This window comes from Phoca vitulina, unplaced genomic scaffold, assembly GCF_004348235.1.
Source record: "Phoca vitulina isolate PV1807 unplaced genomic scaffold, GSC_HSeal_1.0 scaffold2, whole genome shotgun sequence".
Lineage (NCBI taxonomy): Eukaryota > Metazoa > Chordata > Mammalia > Carnivora > Phocidae > Phoca > Phoca vitulina.
In genome coordinates, this window is record NW_022589705.1 from 24962157 (window position 1) to 24981778 (window position 19622).

The following is a 19622-nucleotide window of genomic DNA, read 5'->3' on the forward strand; positions in this document are numbered from 1 at the left end:
GAGTAATGCTCTTTCTATTTTACAACCCCATCAGGAATCAAAACTCTTTATTATGATATATTTAAAATTATTTTCTTTTTTCAATTTATTTCTTCCCTTTTTTCTATTTTTTCCCCTCCTTTCTTGCTTTTTTATTGGATTAATTTAGATGTTTCTTTTTCTGCTACTGGTTTGACTTTTATAATTCCTTTTCTCTTAGTGTTTATTACCTGAAAAAAATTAAAAATGCTCACCTGACTGAACAAAGTTTGATGTTGATAATTATCTCCATCTTCCTTCTAAACTGTATAAGGGCCTTGGAAGATCTTCATGTGCTCTTCTTCCATCTTCCAATCTTATATCTTACTACTATTGTACATCTTTTTTATATCTCCAAATTACTAGACATTATTATTTTTTTATGGAGTCAGTGCTTATTTGGATTTGTCTATTTGCACACTTTTTGCTCTCTGTTACTGTTATTTAACAGTTTCTGATTTCAGTCATGAGTAGTAAACTCTCACTTTCTTAAAGGTAAATGTACTTTTTCTCACTGTTATATGATAGTTTAGCTGAATATACGATTGTAGGATGAAATTTATTTTTTTAAGCACTACGAAGTTTTCCTGTTGAGATGTCTGCTGCATATTTCACTTTCCCCCTTAACAGAGACCTGGTTTTGCCCTTGATTTGTCTCTTCTTTTCGTTAGCATTCTGTTTTCTTTTTTTTTTTAAGATTTTATTTATTTATTTGAGGGAGAGAATGAGATAGAGAGAGAGCATGAGAGGGGGAGGGTCAGAGGGAGAAGCAGACTCCCCGCTGAGCAGGGAGCCCGATGCGGGACTCGATCCCAGGACCCTGGGATCATGACCTGAGCCTAAGGCAGTCGCCCAACCAACTGAGCCACCCAGGCGCCCCAGCATTCTGTCTTCTTAAAATGTATCTTAGCGAGGGTTTATTTGTATTTATCCTGTCTAGAACTAGCTGTGTTTCCCGAAATGTGGATTCATATATATATATTTTCCAGTTGTAAAAATTCTCAAGTATTGTCATCTCTTAGACTATCATATCTCACTTTTTTCTTTGTTTTCTGTTTTATATTGCAACCCCCATTAGGTGTATTTTGTACCTCCTAAGTCTCTTCTATGTCTCTTGACCTCTTCTGGAACACTATTTCTTTCTTTCTTTTTTTTTTTAATTTTATTTATTTATTTGACATAGAGAAACAGGACGAGAGAGGGAAAACAAGCAGGGGGAGTGGGAGAGGGAGAAGCAGTCCTCCCCGCTGAGCAGGGAGCCCAATGTGGGGCTTGATCCCAGGACCCTGAGATCATGACCTGAACTGAGGGCAGACGCCTAATGACTAAGCCACTCAGGCGCCCCTCTGGAACACTATTTCTTCAGTGTAGCTAATCTCCTGTTTAACCCTTTAATTAATTTTTAACATTATTGGCTATATTAACTTCAAGAAGTTGTGTTTGGTTATTTTTCAAATTTGCTAAATGTGGTTTTTTTTAAAAAAGATTTTTTAGTTATTTATTTGAGAGAGAGAGAGGGAGAGCACATATATGAATTGAGGGAGGAGCAGAAGGAGAGGGACAAGTAGCCTCCGCGCTGAGCCAGGCACTGGGCTTCATCCCACGACCCTGAGCTCATGAGCTGAGCCGAAATCAAGAGTTGGATGCTTAACCAACTGAGCTACCCAGGCGCCCCCAAATTTGCTAAATGTTTTTTGATAGTTACTTGTTCTTTGCTTATGTTTTGCTTCCTCTTTTTATGTCTAATAATTTTAAATAAATTATTTTATATAAAGTCCTTACATGATTACTATCTAGAGTTTTTAAAAAATCTTTTCTTGTTATCCTTTTGTCTACAATTTCTTACTCATCAATTTTCGATTTTGCTTATGTGTGGAGTTTTATAATTTTGGATCATGGACTTGTATTGAGGGGTGGAGGGAGGATTTCTGTCTGTGAGAATTCTTTGCAGCTTATGTTGAAGGTATGTCCCTCTGAAGTGTAGTTATTTGTTCGGTGGTAGGAGGGAAGACAGTAAAAAGAAGTTGTGGAACATTTTGAATCTAAGTACTAAGTACTTGAGTACTAAGAAGTTTACTATCTTGTAGACAGATAGTGAGTCAGGAAGAGGAGTAAAAGTAAAAATGAAGAAACTCAGAAATGGTAGAAAGTTTTGGAGCTTAAATCTATTACACGATGCAGATTTTTAAATAAAGCTGGAGGACAGGGTCATTTTTATTGAGTGAGGTAGAATAGATGTAATAATAGTAACAAGCAAGGATTTATTAAGTATCTGTTAATTTCAGACATTACGTGAGCTTTTTTTCTCAAATGATTCTTACTCATATGATTTTCTTTTGTCATATGATTCTTACAGCACAGCCTTTAAAGTCGGATGGTAATATCTATGCTTGTACCAGTGTGCTGGAATTTGATGGGATTAGATGAGTTTAGCAAGGGTGAAGAACTGTAAAATGAGGAGCCAGATTTTCCTGTCTTTGGTTATAAAATCCCTACTGTTTCTTTCGGACCCCAAATGGAATATTTTGGGGTTAAGAGAAATCAGACATGGGGAAACTACCTCATGTCAATCAATTTAAGGTCTCTATATATTTTTTAGCATGTTCTATAGTTGTAATACATTAAGCACCACCGTTTATTGAGTTCTTTCTATAGGTTAAGCCCTGTTCCATGTAATCTCTCATTTAATACTGAAGAGAACCAAATGAGAAATAAGGAGTATTTTTGTGTACATTTTTCAAATGATGAAATAGAAATATTATAACTAGTTTGCTTAATCACCAAATAACAAGTCAGAATTCAAAACCAGTTCATGTTCCATAAAAAGACTGTGCTGTGTATTGGAAGAATATAGAAGTGCATATGACACATTTCATGACATCAAGGATTTTACAGTCCAGTAAATGATGATGGAACTTTTCAGGCAGTCTGTGCTTTCTTTTGGGAACGGGAAAGAGGAGTTAAAGTCATCATATTTCTGTATCTACTCATTTGTGTAACACTGCCTGTTTCAGAAGTTAATACCTTCAAGGTCTGTGTAAACATTCTTAAAGTTTGTAGATATTTATTGTATAAACAGAGAAAATTAGGAAGAGTTTCTAATATGGACCTAAGTATTCTTTTGGATGACTCGATTTTTTTAAAGCACGTTTATAAATTTTTTTTTAACATTTAACTACTTGTTAAATAAAATCCACCTGTAACTAATAATAGCATTTTATATAATGTTATTGAGGTATAAAATGGGGAGGTAGAAATTTGTAGGTTTTTTGGGATCTTTAATGTCTGAGTATTTATATTTTTAATTATTAGAATCAGATCAATAGTAACCATCTTCGAAGAGCAGAACAAGAGGTGATTAGTCTACACGAGAAGGTGCAATATCTTTCGGCACAGAACAAAGGACTACTTACTCAATTAAGTGAAGCAAAGCGCAAACAAGCAGAGATTGAATGCAAGGTAAATATATCAGCTACCTAATGTTTTTGTCAATATAATAATGCCTTTTTGTTTTGTCTCTTCATTATTTTAAAACCAAATAAAACCAAAAAGAGGTAGTTTTATTTCCCACTTTTCCTGAACTTGGTTTGGTGGTTGCTTTCAGACAGGGTTAGCTCATCTTGCTGTGAGGTGGATTTCAGGCAGGAAACCTTATTTTCACCCATTGGTTAAATGCCAGTTTAGGAAATTAAGATAATCAAGTGGTTGAAAATTGATATCTCTTTATAATTTTTCTTTTGACTTGTAGCCCTTTAAAACCAAAGCTTTTAAAATCAGAACCAAAAAAATGGTAATTTAGAGAGGTTAGGGCAACTCTGCTTTGATCGGTATGTATCGGTAGGCACTTAATATTGATATATGTTTTCTGGGTAGAAAGCAAAAGAAGTGTGTTTGCCCATGGATTGGGAAAATTGTGTACATTTCCCATTATTTTAATTGGTTTTTCTATTTTTTGTGTGTGAAGTGTTTGGATTTATAAAGCATCAAAAAGTATTTGAATGCAAGTAAATGTTTTCCTGAAATCAATTTACAGTACAACAGTAGTGAGAGAGTGAGGGGATGAAGAGTGCAGTGGATGAGGAGTGGGGTAGAAGGAGAGAGAGTGAGTGTGAGAGAAAGAGAGAGAAATAACTAAAGAGATGACTGTGGTCTGAGCATTAGAATAGATTACTGAGGACAAGTTATGGGATTTTAAAAATAAACTAGGCATCCATCTTTCCATGGTGAGATAGCAGGAATGATGCCCTTTAAAGAGTCCAGCCTTATTATTCTATGATAAGAAAAAGACTTTCAATGGTACATATGAAGCTGTAATTCCATCAACTTGTTCTGGTGTCATTAAAAACCAAGAGTGAAGCTTGAGTGGTTTATCAGTGTCACTGAAATCCAGAGATGAAATTACATCCTAATAAATATGCATGGCTGTTGCAATTTACACTGACAGAAATCTGTAGGCAGTACTGAAATTTGTACTAACTTAAAATTAGTCCCTCTACAAGGATATGAGTAGACTAATTTAAAAATAAAATGATGTGACATGAGGTTATATCATTTTGATTTGTCTTTATAATATGTGATTAAATTTTATGATGCCGTATTGTCTGTGCTGCCTTATTTTTAATAAAGAGCTAAACTTAATCTTTTTTCATTATTGGTGTAAGTTTTCCTTAAACATAGGTTGATAACGCTGTTACTGGATTTAATATTGTTCCTCAAATGCCTTAGCACCTTTTAAGCAAAGTAAGGTGTTCGTTGGAAATAATTTTTGGGATTTGCTGATGAAAAAATATATATATATATTTTTTAATTTAAGTAATAGGCTCAGACTCAGAATTTTAGAAAATTTTAAGAACCAATATGAGATTTTATTTAATTTTTAACTGTTCAGTAATAATACTGTGAAATTTGTTACAGATGCTAATCTGTATATTGATTTATTCAGTGTTTTGTAATTCCTTTTGTAGATTTTGAGAATGACCAGTGTGTTGTTACCATAGCACGTAGTACATTGTAATTAAGTGTATATATTTTACCGTGTTATGCTGGAACAGTTCAGGAACAAACCCTGACTTTTTCAAGGAAGCAAGGCCTTCAATTATAGAAATCGGATTCATTTTCATTTAGTTTTTTTTTTTTAAGACTTTATTTATTTGAGAGCGAGAGAGCGCACATGCGGGTATGTGCACGAGTTGGGTGGAAGGACAGAGGAAGAGGAAGACGCAGACTCTCCGCTGAGCCGGGAGCTGGACTCTGGGTGGGCTCAATCCCAGGACCCCAGGATCATGAACCTGAGCTGAAGGCAGACACTTAATCCACTGAGTCACCCAGGCGTCCCTCATTTAGTTTTATATGATTATAGCTTGTAATTTGTTGATAAATAATTATTAAATTTCATTTTACTTTTCATTTATGTAATATATCAGGATACTGTTTTTAATATTGTTATTTTCCCTCTACAACTGAATTTGAATGTTCCCACTTAAAGATAAAAATAGTATAAGTCTGTGATCTCCAATATGAAAATTCAAAACACTCTGAAACCCAAATGTTTTCTCATAAATTTCACACATTCATTGGGATGGCCATTTATAATTTTTATTTTATACCGCTTGGTGTGAATATTTATACTTTACAGTTTCATTGTGTCTAGCACTGAGCATAGTATTTCATTATGGATGCAGCCACTGGATAATACTAATGTATGGTTTATGTACCTTATTATTTTTCTAAAATCTAAAAAATCGTAAATTCTATGACATACCTAGCCCCCAAGATTTTAGTAATGAGATTGTGGGATTTCCTACATAAATCTAAATTTGAAGATTATAAAAGGTTTTATATTATCTAGTTCTACATATATAGAGGGAGATACCAATATAGATATATATATCCATGAGAAAAGGTATATTAATTCATATATAAACTTGTAAAATTGTATGATAAGTAATTTTAAGTGAGGAAAGTCAGAGTATTTTACTATGATTATAACATTGTGCATCTATGGAGTGATGACAGGAAAGAAACAGGAAGAAAATAAACCTGGTGCTTATATATAATATAAACTTTAATAGCTTAATACATATGCATTTTTTCATAATGCTTTGATTTTTTAACTGAATATAAATGAAAGCATTGTTCACACTCTTTCCCCTTTTATCTCATTCTCTTCCTGACTCTACCACATACCCCTTCTTTTATTTTTTGCTAAGTAACTGCTTTTATTATTTTCTGATAATGTCCTTTCAGATTTTTTTTTTTTTTTAAGATTTTATTTATTTGCGAGAGTGTGAGTGAGAGAGAGCATGAGAGGGGTGGAGGGGCAGGGGGAGAGAGGGAAACAGACTCCCTACTGAGCAGGGAACCTGATGCAGGACTCGATCCCAGGACCCTGGGATCATGACCTGAGACGAAGGCAGACGCTTAACCGACTGAGCCACCCAGCTGCCCCTCTTTCAGAGTCTCTTTTAGGCAAATACAAGCAAGTAAAAGTACATAATTTTTCTTTTCACTTTCTTACATAGAAGTTAACATATTGTATGTTCTTCTCTTTGCTTTTTTTGTCACTATGGTGGGTTTTTTTTATGTCATCATGTTTTGTAGAGCTTTCAGTATCAGTGCTTCAAGAGTCTTCTCATTAGTTTCTAAGGTACATTGTTTTCCATTGCATGGATGTACTGTAGTATACTAAACTAGATCCTTGTTGATGGGCACATGGATAGTTCCCAGTGTTTTGCTGCCACAGTATAGTGAATAACCTTGTACATATATAATTTCAGACATATAGAGTTATATCTACATTCCTGTAGGGGTATATCTGCACGTTCTCTTAGATTGTTTGAAATGGGTAAATGCATTTGTACTTTATACAGTTTTGTCAGATGACACTCCTTAGGGTTATACCATTCTGTACTCTGACCAAGAGGACATGATAGTACTTGTTTCTCCATTGTGTTACTTACAAAGTGTATAGTCAAACCTTTTCATTTTAAATAGATGTAACTTGCATATTTTAGGACAGTGATTCTCAAATAGGGATGGGGGGAGGTGAGGTTATGAGACTTCAAAGAATGATGGTATCTATTTACATATTCGTCAGATATTTGGGCAGCTTTTATTTGTCAGTCTTGTGGGCTCTGGGGATTCAGTAGTGAAGAAGGTGAGCACTGGGTTTAGTGAGGCAATAAGTAAAAATTACATAAGATTGTTACTAATGATGTACTATAAAGTGAGAGGTAAGCGGAAGTGGTGATTAAGATGGAGTGCCAGGAGGTGCTATCAAAGCTGAGATGTGAAGAATAGGAAAGAAGCAGCCATATGAAGAGCTGGGGGAAGATCCTGGCATGAAAAGGGCAGAGTTCAAGATCCAAAAGCAGGAAAGAAGTTGGTTGCTGAGTCTTGTATAAAGTAAAAAGCTAATGAAATAAAACCAGGGAAGTAGGTTGGGACTCCACTTCCTACCATACAAAATTTTAGGGCCCATACTAATGAGTTTGGGTTTTACTCTTAAGTGCTGTGGGAGGCTATTGAAAGGTTTTAAACAGGAAATCAACTATGACTTTTTTTCTGTTTTGCTATATTTGCTTCAGTTTTTTTTCTTTTAATTTTGAATTTTTTAATGGATTTTTTTTTACTTTTTTAATTTTTATTATGTTAATCACCATACATTACATCATCAGCTTTTCCTAATGTTAACATCTTACATAACCATGATACATTTATCAGTACTAAGAAATGAATGATGATACAATGTTATTACTGAACTGCAGACTTTATTCAGATCTCCCCATTATGTCTCTGTCTCCTCCAATATGTGACAAGTTTCTTAATGTTTTCTTATCTTTTCTTACCTTGATTATTGAAGAATACTGGGCAGATACTTTGTAGACTATCCCTCAGTTTGGGATTGTATGTTTTCTCATGACTAGACTGAGATAATGTATTTTAGGAAAGAATACAGAATTGAAGTGTCCTTCTCAGCACATGATGTTAGAAGACATACTGTATTAATATGTCTTATGGTTAGTGCTGTTAACCTTGATCATTTAGTTGGTGTCTGCCAGCTTTTTCCACTACAGAACTTTTTTCCTCTCAAACTCTGTTCATTAAAGCAAGTTACTAAGTCCAGCCCATAGCAGGCAGGGTGTTAAGGAGTGTTAAGTATCAAAGAACTTGTGGACATATATTAAAATGACCACAGTAATTAATAAATATTTGGGGGGAACTATTTTGAGGCCATGCAAATATCCTTAAAGTTCCAGCAACTAATTTTAGCTTTTATTAGGGGATATTGCTTGTAGCAATTAATATAATTATTTTTTAAAAGAACACACACACCACTGTGTGTGGAGATAGGTTTGAGGTGGGGTTGGAGAGAGATTTGTTACGAGATCATCAGGAAGTAGTACAAGACAGAGGTACTAGCTTGGGCTCAGGTATTGGCATTTAAATAAAGAGAAGTAGATAAATTCACTATCTGTTTTTGTACAGAACCAAGATTTGGTGATTAGATTGAAGAGGGGGAAAATTAGGGGGAATTTGGGTTTTTTTACTTGATTAACATAATTTTGTATAATTTGTAATATATACATTTGTAAGTATGAATTTATATAATTCAACTTATATAATTTATATAAATAATTTTATTTTATTAATATAATTTTTATACACTGTTAACTAAAATTAGTAGACTATAAATGTATGTTATCTTACTATTTTTAAAATTACCTCTATGGGCGCCTGGGTGGCTCAGTTGGTTAAGCGACTGCCTTCGGCTCAGGTCATGATCCTGGAGTCCCTGGATCGAGTCCCGCATCGGGCTCCCTGCTCGGCAGGGAGTCTGCTTCTCCCTCTGACCCTCCCGACCCTCCCCCCTCTCATGTGCTCTCTCTCTCAGTCTCTCTCTCTCAAATAAATAAATAAAATCTAAAAAATAAAATAAAATAAAATTACCTCTAAAACTTAGTGGCTTAAAATAGCAATAAGCACCAGTATCCTAGAGTTTTTGTGGGTCAGAAATTCCAAGAGCAGCTTAGCCAAGTGGTTCTGGTTTAGAGTCTCTTATGAGGCTGCAGTCATCTGAAGGCTTAACTGGAGTTAAAGGATAAGGTGCTTTATCCTTTAATAAAGGATATTATTGTGGCTCTCTCGCAAGGTTGAAAGTTGGTGCTGACTGTTGGAGACATCACTGGCCTCAAGGGGATTTCTCTTAGTAAAGGATTTAGACAAGTATACAAACAAGCACAATGCAATATGAGTAGTGCTATGATTGAGGAGGTCTATAGGACACTCTAATGGGAGTTTAGCATTAGGGTAATGGTTCAAGGAAGGCTAACTGAGGAATGATTAAGCTAAGACATTAAAGCTATGTAGGAGTTAAGGAAAGACAATAAATAGAGTTCACTGGATAGAGGGAATAGCATATGTGAAGAGTAAAAATGAGAAAGGAACAAGAGGTTGCTTGAACTAAAAGAAGTTCATTGTAGCCAGAGGTAAGTATCATGAGTAATACTGGTAAGATATGAGGATAGAGCAGTGAATAGGGAACGAAATCATACAGAATCTAGGACACCAGTATAAGGACCTGAGTCATTATCTCAAGACCTCTGGAGTGCCATAAAGTGTTTAAAATAAAGGAGTGACCAAATGTGATTTGAATTTTATGAAATAGAGGCACAGTGGTGTGCTGGAGCCAGCCAGTAAAGGCTTGCAAAAACCAATTGTTAAATTTTCAGGAATTTTGTGAGTCACTTGTTAAAACAGCCATATTAACAGTTAAGTTATATAACACAATTAAGTTGTGATAGAACAAAGGTAATAAGTACTCAAACTTCATCACTTACTACTTATTTTTCCATTTTACTACTATCTGTGCTTTTGAGGTTATTTATACTTCTTGTATCTGTATGGTGGAAATACAATATAATAGTGTTCTACTGCACATTTCTTCCCAACTAAGTGCTCAGTAATGTTAACGTTGGTAGCTTGAAAGGAGCCATGGTGGGAGGATTTACATCACATAAGTTGTCAAACTACAAATCAGGGCTGGATTTATTTTTTTGTTGATTATCTAGACCAGATGTTGGCAGACTGTAGCCTATAGCCCAAATCTGTCTGGTTGCCTATTTTTGGAAGTAAAGTTGTTTTTTTTTTTTCATTTTTAAAAAAATTTTATTGTGTCAATCACCATACATTACATCTTTAGTTTTTGATGTAGCGTTGCATGATTCATTGTTTGCGTATAACACCCAGTGCTCCATTCGATACGTGCCCTCTTTAATACCCATCACCAGGCTAGCCCACCCCCCTACCCCCCTCCCCTCTAGAACCCTCAGTTTGTTTCTCAGAGTCCATAGTCTCTCATGGTTTGTCTCCCCCTCCGATTTCCCCCCCTTCATTTTACCCTTCCTACTATCTTCTTTTTTTTTTAACATATATTATTTGTTTCAGAGGTACAGGTCTGTGATTCAACAGTCTTACAAATCAGAGAAAGACATGTATCATATGATCTCACTGATATGAGGAATTCTTAATCTCAGGAAACAAACTGAGGGTTGCTGGAGTGGTGGAAGTAAAGTTTTATTGGAATATAGCCTTGCCTGTTTGTTTATGTATTGTCCATGGCCACTTTCACACTGCAGTGGTGGCAGGTAGAATACTTATGATACATTGTATGGCCCACAAGCCTAAAATATTTACTCTCTGGCCTTTTAAGGAAAAGCTTTTGACACCTGTGCTTGATTTTTAATGCAGATTAAACTTTAAAAGTGTGTTGTATCTTCAGCCTATACATTATGAATAGCACAAAATTTTTAAGGAAATTTTCTTTCAGTATTTAATTACTATTACCAGAATCAACAAAAAACTTGCTCACATTATTAACAAATGAGTGAAATTCTAACATAAGTTGTCTTTGTTTCACTTTCATCTTTTAACAAAAATATTCAATCAACATTTATATCAAAACTTCACTTTTTCCCCAGTTTCAACCATGGCTTATGGATATAGTAGTTTAGAAAAAAATCAGTGAAAGCATTCTGTGAGAATATAGCGACTACACAGAATGGGCAATGAGTATTGTATATCTTATTATCTATATGTTGTGTTCTGTATATCCTCTATATCGGTTTATGTTAAAAAATATAATAAACTTATGCATGAACACATATGTGTACACACACACGAACTCTCACACACACACACACACACACACACCCCTAGGAGAAAGCTGATTGCTAGACTTTTTTTTTTAAAGATTTTATTTATTTATTTGATGGGGGTGGGGCACAAGCAGGGGGAGTGGCAGGCTCCCCACTAAGCAGGGAGCCTGACATGGGGCTTAGTCCCAGGACCCTGGGATCATGACCTGCGCTGAAGGCAGATGCTTAACCACTGAGCCACCCAGGTGCCCCTGATTATTAGACATTTACTAGCACAGCACTGGGTACACATGTGGCCATATGCAAATTGGCAAAATATTTAAAGCAGTATTTGCTTAAAGTGAAGCAGCAATATCATATCTGAGATACAAGAATAAGTACAATTTTTTATTTGGAAGTTTAATTATTAAACTCCTACTAAATTTGTTATTTTTAGAAATTTTGGTATTATAGTACTGTCAGGTGCTAAATTTCTCCTAAGATCACCATGCTGTACAATTTTGATACAGATGATTGCTAAATTTCAACTGAAGTTAATGGAGGAGAAAAATATTTTTACATACCCTACTTTTCTCTAACATATTTTCTTCATATTTTGTTATTTCTGGATCAGTATTAATTGGCAAGTATACTATAGAATACAGTTTTGGGGTTTTTCTTTGTGAAATTTTGAGGTGGTAGAATTAAGTACTATGCTTTTCCTAGGAAGGTTAGAATTATGATATAATCTAATTTCTATTCTCTTTTGTAGGATAATATAAATATTCATTAACATTTATTGCTTCAGAAAGAATATAATTTTTCAAATATTATCTAGCTAATAAACTCTCTTAGTATCCATATTGTCTGTTAATCTGTTGTTTGGAAGTTCTCAATATTTGTTGTTGCATAAAAAATGAGCAGCTTTCACGGTCACCAGTGATTTGAATTGTTTTAGTTAAGTTCATTTTAATTTTAACTTCTTATGCAACATTTATTTATATGAGCGGTGTCTCTTAATGCTTAAAGATGGAATGCTGTTCTGTATACTCAGTCTATATATGTTCTGTATATTCGGTCTTCATTTTATATCAAGTTCAGGAAATACTGGCACTTTTTTCTCTCCTTTCATCATAGATCTATTTGTTTTCAAAATTTGAAGCAGGTTTTATTTTTGATATATTACATGGTTTATTTTTGGTTTGTTTTGTTTGCCGCCCTAGAACAAGGAAGAAGTGATGGCTGTGAGACTCCGGGAAGCCGATAGCATAGCTGCTGTGGCTGAATTACAGCAGCACATTGCTGAGCTGGAAATCCAGGTACCATACGAAAATAATAAAGTACACATGAAAATAATGCCATAGTTTCTCTTTCCTTCTGCACCCAAGGACTGATTTATATCTTCCTCCTATTGACTGTGATTCTATTTTCAACACATATTCATTTCCAAGCCCTTTTTTTTGTGGTAAAATACATATAACATAAAATTGACCATTTTAAAGTGTACAGTTCTGTGACATTAAGTGCATTCACATTGTTGTACAACCAGTCTCCAGAACTCTTTTCATCTTGCAAAACTGAAAGTCTGCTTATTGAACATCTCCTCATGCCCATCTTCCCCAAACCCCTGGAAACCACCATTCCACTTTTTATCTCTGAATTAGACTACTCTAGGTACCTCATATAAGTAAAATGATATAGTATTTGTCTTTTTTTTTTTTAAGATTTTATTTAATTATTTGTCAGCTAGAGAGAGAGCGTGCACACAAGCAGGGAGAGTGGCAGGCAGAAGGAGAAGCAGACTGCCCGCTGAGCAAGGAGCCCGATGCAGGACTCCATCCCAGGACCCTGGGATCATGACCTGAGCCCAAGGCAGACATTTAACTGACTGAGCCACCCAGGCATCACTTTTTTTTTTTCAAGATTTATTTATTCATTCTAGAGAAAGAGAGTGCACAAGTGTGGGGAGGGGCAGAGGGAAAGAGAGAGAGAAAAAGAGGGAAAGCAGACTCCCCACTGAGGAGGGAGCCTGACAGACCGAACCACAGACTAACCCACCTACCCACTGCAGGGCTCAGTCCCAGGACCCCGAGATCATGACCTGAGCTGAAATCAAGTGTTGGCCACTTTAACTGAGCCACGCAGATGCCCCAGTATTTGTCTTTTTATGACTGGCTCTTTTCACTTAGCATAATGTCATTAAGGTTTATCCATGTTGTAATGTGTGAAAAAATTTCCTTCCTTTTTAAGACTGAGTAATATTCCATTGTATGTGTATACCACATTTTGTTTATTTATCCATTGGTAAACACTTGGGTTGCTTCCACCTTTTGGCTCTTGTGAATAATGCTGCCGTGAACATAGTTGTACAAATCTCTTTGAATCCCTGCTTTCATTTCTTTGGGATTTACCCAGAAGTGGCATTGATAGATCATATAGTAATTCTGTGTTTAATTATTTGAGGAATTGCTGTTCTATTTTCCATAGCAGCTGCACCATTTTACATTTTTGCTAGCCATTGCACAAGGGCTCTTATTTCTGTCCATGTCCTCTCCAACACTTGTTAATTTTCTGGGTTTTTTGTTGTTATTGTTTGTTTTTTTATAGTAGCCATCCTAATCAGTGTAAAGTGGTAGCTCATTGTGGCTTCGATTCACATTTCCCTAATGATTAGTGATGTTGACCATCTTTTCATTTGCTTATTTGCTATTTGTATACCTTCTTTACAGAAATATCTATGAGTCCTTTGCTCATTTTTTTTTATTTTTTTATTTTTTCTTAATTTTATTTTATTATGTTAGTCACCATACAATACATCATTAGTTTTTGATGTAGTGATACACGGTTCATTGTTTTCTTCGTATAACACCCAGTGCTCCATGCAGTACGTGCCCTCCTTAATACCCATCACCCGGCTAACCCATCCCCCCACCCCCCTCCCCTCTAGAACCCTCAGTTTGTTTCTCAGAGTCCGTAGTCTCTCCTGGTTCATCTCTCCCTCCGATTCCGCCCCCCTTCATTTTTCCCTTCCTTCTCCTCCTAATGTCCTCCATACTATTCCTTATGTTCCACAAATAAGTGAAACCATATGATAATTGACTTTCTGTGCTTGACTTATTTCACTTAGCATAATCTCCTCCAGTCCCATCCATGTTGATGTGAAAGTTGGGTATTCATCCTTTCTGATGGCTGAGTAATAGTCCATTGTATATATGGACCACATCTTCTTTACCCATTTGTCTGTTGAAGGGCATCTCAGCTCTTTCCACAGTTTGGCTATTGCGGACATTGCTGCTATGAACATTGGGGTGCATATGGCCCTTCTTTTCACTACATCTGTGTCTTTGGGGTAAATACCCAGGAGTGCAATTGCTGGGTCATAGGGTAGCTCTATTTTTAATTTTTTGAGGCACCTCCGCACTGTTTTCCAAAGTGGCTGTACCAACTTGCATCCCCATCAACAGTGTAAGAGGGTTCCTCTTTCTCCACAACCTCTCCAACATTTGTTGTTTCTTGCCTTGTCAATTTTTGCCATTCTTAACTGGTGTAAGGAGGTATCTCAGTGTGGTTTTGATTTGAATTTCCCTGATGGCTAATGATGATGAACATTTTTTCATGTGTCTGTTAGCCATTTGTATGTCTTCTTTGAAGAAGTGTCTGTTCATGTCTTCTGCCCATTTTTTGACTTGATTATTTGTTTTTTGGGGTGTTGAGTTTGAGAAGTTCTTTATAGATCTTGGATACCAGCCCTTTATCTGTAGTGTCATTTGCAAATATCTTCTCCCATTCTGTGTGTTGCCTCTTTGTTTTGTTGACTGTTTCCTTTGCTGTGCAGAAGCTTTTTATCTTGATGAAGTCCCAAAAGTTCATTTTTGCTTTTGTTTCACTAGCCTTTGGAGATGAATCTTGAAAGAAGTTGCTGTGGCCGATGTCAAAGAGGTTACTGCCTATGTTCTCCTCTAGGATTTTGATGGATTCCTGTCTCACATTGAGGTCTTTCATCCGTTTTGAGTTTATCTTTGTGTATGGTGTTAGAGAATGGTCGAGTTTCATTCTTCTGTATATAGCTGTCCAATTTTCCCAGCGCCATTTATTGAAGAGACTGTCTTTTTTCCATTGCATATTTTTTCCTGCTTTGTCGAAGATTATTTGACCATAGAGTTGAGGGTTCATATCTGGGTTCTCTGTTCTGTTCCATTGGTCTATATGTCTGTTTTTGTGCCAGTACCATGCTGTCCTGGTGATCACTGCTTTGTAATACAGCTTGAAATTGGGCAACGTGATGCCCCCAGCTTTGTTTTTCTTTTTCAACATTCCCTTGGTGATTCAGGGTCTTTTCTGATTCCATACAAATTTTAGAATTGTTTGTTCCAGCCCTTTGAAAAATGTCATTGGAATTTTGATCGGGATGGCATTGAAGGTATAGATTGCTCTGGGTAGCATTGACATTTTAACAATGTTTATTCTTCCGATCCATGTTTGCTCATTTTTTAAATCAGGTTGTTGAGTTGTGAAAGTTCCTTATATATTCTTGATGTCAATCCCTTATCAGATTGATAGTTGGCAAACAGTTTTTGCTGTTTTTTGATGCACAAAAGTTTATATTTTTGTTGAAGTACAACTTACCTATTTTTCTTTTGTTGCCTCTGCTCTAAGTCCATGTTTGAGTGATAGTTTACCATATTTGTACATTGCCAAAGCAATTTTCAAAAGAAGATTCAAAACTAAACATTTTGTCATTCTGTGTCCTATTTCTTATTAATATGGGAAAAATATTATGTTGAAAATCTTATTTCTTTCAAAATGTGTTATATTCTATTCCAAGCCATAATACAGTTTTTGCTGCAACATCTAGAATTTTCTTCCCACTTGAAATATCCTTTGAATTAAATTTCAATTTAAAATTTGGTTAATTTCTAAGACTTACATATATTATAGCCTCATCTTTTGATCTGGGTTGAAAGTAATCATAACACATTATGATTTGTATATGTTTATAAAAAAATAGCCTTTATGTTCTGTTGGTAATATTCCCTGTAAGGTAGCACATATTCAGAAAAACTTCAGACATGAACTGACTGCATGACATATTTGTAATCAGCAATTTAAATCATGCTATCATATGCAATTCTAGTTTAAGCCTGTAGTTTTCTAACATCAAGAAAATTATGAAATTTTGCTACATTTCTTTACATGTTAGTCACAAACAGCAAGATTTATATTATTGTTTTTATTTATTCTGAAATACTTATTAAAGTGAAGAGCCTGATATGCTGCATGTTTTGTTTAAAGTGAAATATAACATGTTAATATTGTTTCTGAAAATAGAAAATGCATGAAATTTTTACTATCAGGAATATGTTGGCATCAAGTGGCTCTTGATTAAATAATCACTGGAATCCTAATTGCTAAATTCATTGGTATTTTTTCGGTCTTTATCATGCTTGAGTTTATCTCATTTGTCATTGTTGGCCAGTCATCCTCTTTATGTTCTCTCCTCCCGTAGCTTTCCCAGCACCACTCACTTTTGCCTCTCTTCTTTCTTGTTTATTGTTTTAGTCTTATCATTTCTGAATGTTTGTATTCCTCTGAGAATCCCAAGTTTTTGGCTTTTTAAAAGCTGTATTCAAATGAAGGGTCTCACTTACATGGCTTTAGGAGGCATCTGTACAACAACAGATCCTAATGTAACTCTGGCCCTTGCATGTTTCCACAACCGATAATTTTTAAACCTTTTTAAAAATTATTTTTAAAATTATTAGCACAATATACCAAGAAGTTCATAATACAGAGCTACATTATAATATGGGTAAACACATTACCCATATAATCATGGCTCAGGTCAAGATACAGAATATGCCTGTACCCAGAAGTCTACCCAATCACACCTGACTCCCTTGTCCTGAGTTTTGTGGTAGTCATTCCTTTGCTTTTCCTTATAATTGTGTCATCTTCGTTTGCCTCTCTGATCTGTACAGTTTAGTTTTCCCTGTTTCTGAACTTTGAATAGAGCGTTCTTGAATATCTTTGTCTCTTCTTTCTTTTGTTCAACGTTATTTTAGTAAGAGTAATCATTTTTATTGTTGTACATATTCCATTTTATGAATATATCACAATGTATCTATCCACTCTAATATTATTGGTCATTTGGGAGTTTGTGGATTGGGACTGTTTTGAACAGTGCTGTGGTTATGAGCAATCTTGTGCACTATGCTGACCACGTGTACATGTTTCTCTAGCGTGGAATGTTTGTGTCATAGACATGCAAATCTTCAACTTTATTTTCCAAAGTGCTTGTACCAGTTTAAACTCCCAAGAGCAGCATATGAAAGTTCTTGCTTGTTCCATAGCCTCCTCAACACTTGGTGGTGTCAGATGTTTTAACTTGTGCCATTCTGGTGGGTATGCAGTGATACTTCAGTGTGGTTTTAATTTCCATTTGCTGATTACTAATGAGGCTGGCCATTTGGATTTCCTCTTTTGTAAAGGTCTGCTAAAGTCTCTTTGTATGTATTTTTCTATTAGGTTTTTTCTTTTTCTTTGGATGTGTAGTTCTTTATTTATTGATGTTATGTTTTACACATACCTCTTTCCACTCTGACTTGTCTTTTGTTGTTTTTAAACTTATTGTGTCTTTTGATGAGTAGACCAGTAGTTTTAATGGACAGTAAACCACTCCACCTGAAGTTTCACAGGCACTTCAAATTCAACATGTTTAAAATTACGTGTTCCGAGGGGCGCCTGGGTGGCTCAGTCAGTTAAGTGTCTGCCTTCGGCTCAGGTCATGATCCCAGGGTCTTGGGATTGAGCCCCACATCGGGCTCCTTGCTCAGCGGGATGCCTGCTTCTCCCCTGCTTGCTGCTCCCCCTGCTTGTGCTTGCTCTCTCCGGCTCTCCCCCTCTCTCTCTATATGAAATAAATAAAAAATCTTTAAAATAAAATTATGGGTTCCTATTTCATCCAAATTTTTTTTTCTTTTTGTATCTCTAGTCTTGATCAGTGGTATCATCTCTTAATGGATTGTTCAACCTAGTAGGAACTTCACTTAAGCCTTTCTTAACCCTCTACATCAAGGCTATATAGAGAGAGTATGTAAACTTTCAACTTTACTAGATAATACCAAATTCTTTTACAAAGTGCTTGTGCTAGTTAACATTACCAGCATTTTACCTTCTCACCTACCCTTGTAGTTTTGCTTTCAGATAATTTTTAATAACTCATAAAGACTGAAGTATCTTGCCCAACTCCTCAGTTGGGCACAGTTTGGGACTTCAAAAGAGAAAAGTCCTGAATAAATCTAAAACTAAATCAAAGGTAATTTTAATTTCAGAAACTTTTCTTTTAATCTCTCTTAGCCTTTCTATTCCCCAGGCCATTCCCTGAATTCTTCTGTCCCCAGCCTTACCTGAACTATTGCAGTAACTTCCTAGTCAGTTCTCTCTTCTCCAGCCTCAGCTCTTCCACAGAGCTATCCGAGTTAGCTTTCTGAAAAATAAAAACTTTTACTGACTGCCTTTTACCTAGCAAATCATATCAAAATTCCTTAGCATAAAATGCTTACCTTTTCATTGTTGCCCAAACCTGCATTTCCCATCTCATCTCTCAGCATTATCTCCTCATCCTCCCTCCCTACCCCTTACCCACACACACACACACACACTTTTCAGAATTTTCACATTCTCTCAAAATTCTGTACCATTCTACAAGCCACTGTGTCTTCCTAAATTGTGTTTCTCTGTACCCCCTAGTCCTCTGCTTTTAAAGTATTTGTTCTTGCTGAGTTGTGCTTGGCTAGCTTGCTATTAATACATTTAGTAAATGTGTTTTCAGTAAACATCTTGATGATTCAGCTTTCATTCATTTATTTACTTATTACATGCAGATCCAGAATAGATCCAGAATAGATCTCTTGCTAAAATCTGAAACTCCTTTCTCAATTATAAGAATAATACATTTTAGGTTATTCTTAGTTATGAAAATATTTCAGATCCTTTGCAAGTTCCACTAGGGGGAGAACTCTGTCAAATATTTTGTACTTCAATCTCTTCAGATCAACTCTTCCAATTAATGTTACTCTCTTTTGAATAAATTTTTTTCCCATAAACCAATTTTTCTCAAACTCTTCATTTAATAAATCATGTTATTATGTAATCTGTTGATATAATTAAGACCTGCTTTTTAAAGTATTTATGAAAAGTATACTTTTATAAGTGTCATATTTAGATAAGGAAATACATTAGATGAACAAATACTCATTTTTATAAACACTAGCATTCAGTGGTAGATACACTTGTGAGACTAAAGTTTATTAAATTTGATTTCAAAGATTCTTTAGTCATCTTGAAACGTTCGGTCTGATTTAAAGTTTATAATCTTTCCCTATGTTATTATTTGAGATATCTGCATCTGTAATATACTTAAGATTTTTATAATAATGCTTTTCCCCCTTGTCTTTGGAGGAGCTGTTT

The 19622-nt window shown here is 35.4% G+C and overlaps 1 protein-coding gene across 8 annotated transcripts in view; it reads left to right on the plus strand.

Annotated features, from left to right (window-relative positions):
* Nucleotides 1-19622, plus strand: part of EVI5 (ecotropic viral integration site 5) — a 197694-nt gene that overhangs the window by 124697 nt on the left and 53375 nt on the right. For all 8 annotated transcript variants that reach the window (XM_032423640.1, XM_032423630.1, XM_032423649.1 and 5 more), the window contains exons 17-18: nt 3331-3477; nt 12377-12472. In XM_032423640.1, coding sequence (XP_032279531.1) covers nt 3331-3477; nt 12377-12472 — 243 coding nt within the window. The remainder of the gene's footprint in view (nt 1-3330; nt 3478-12376; nt 12473-19622) is intronic.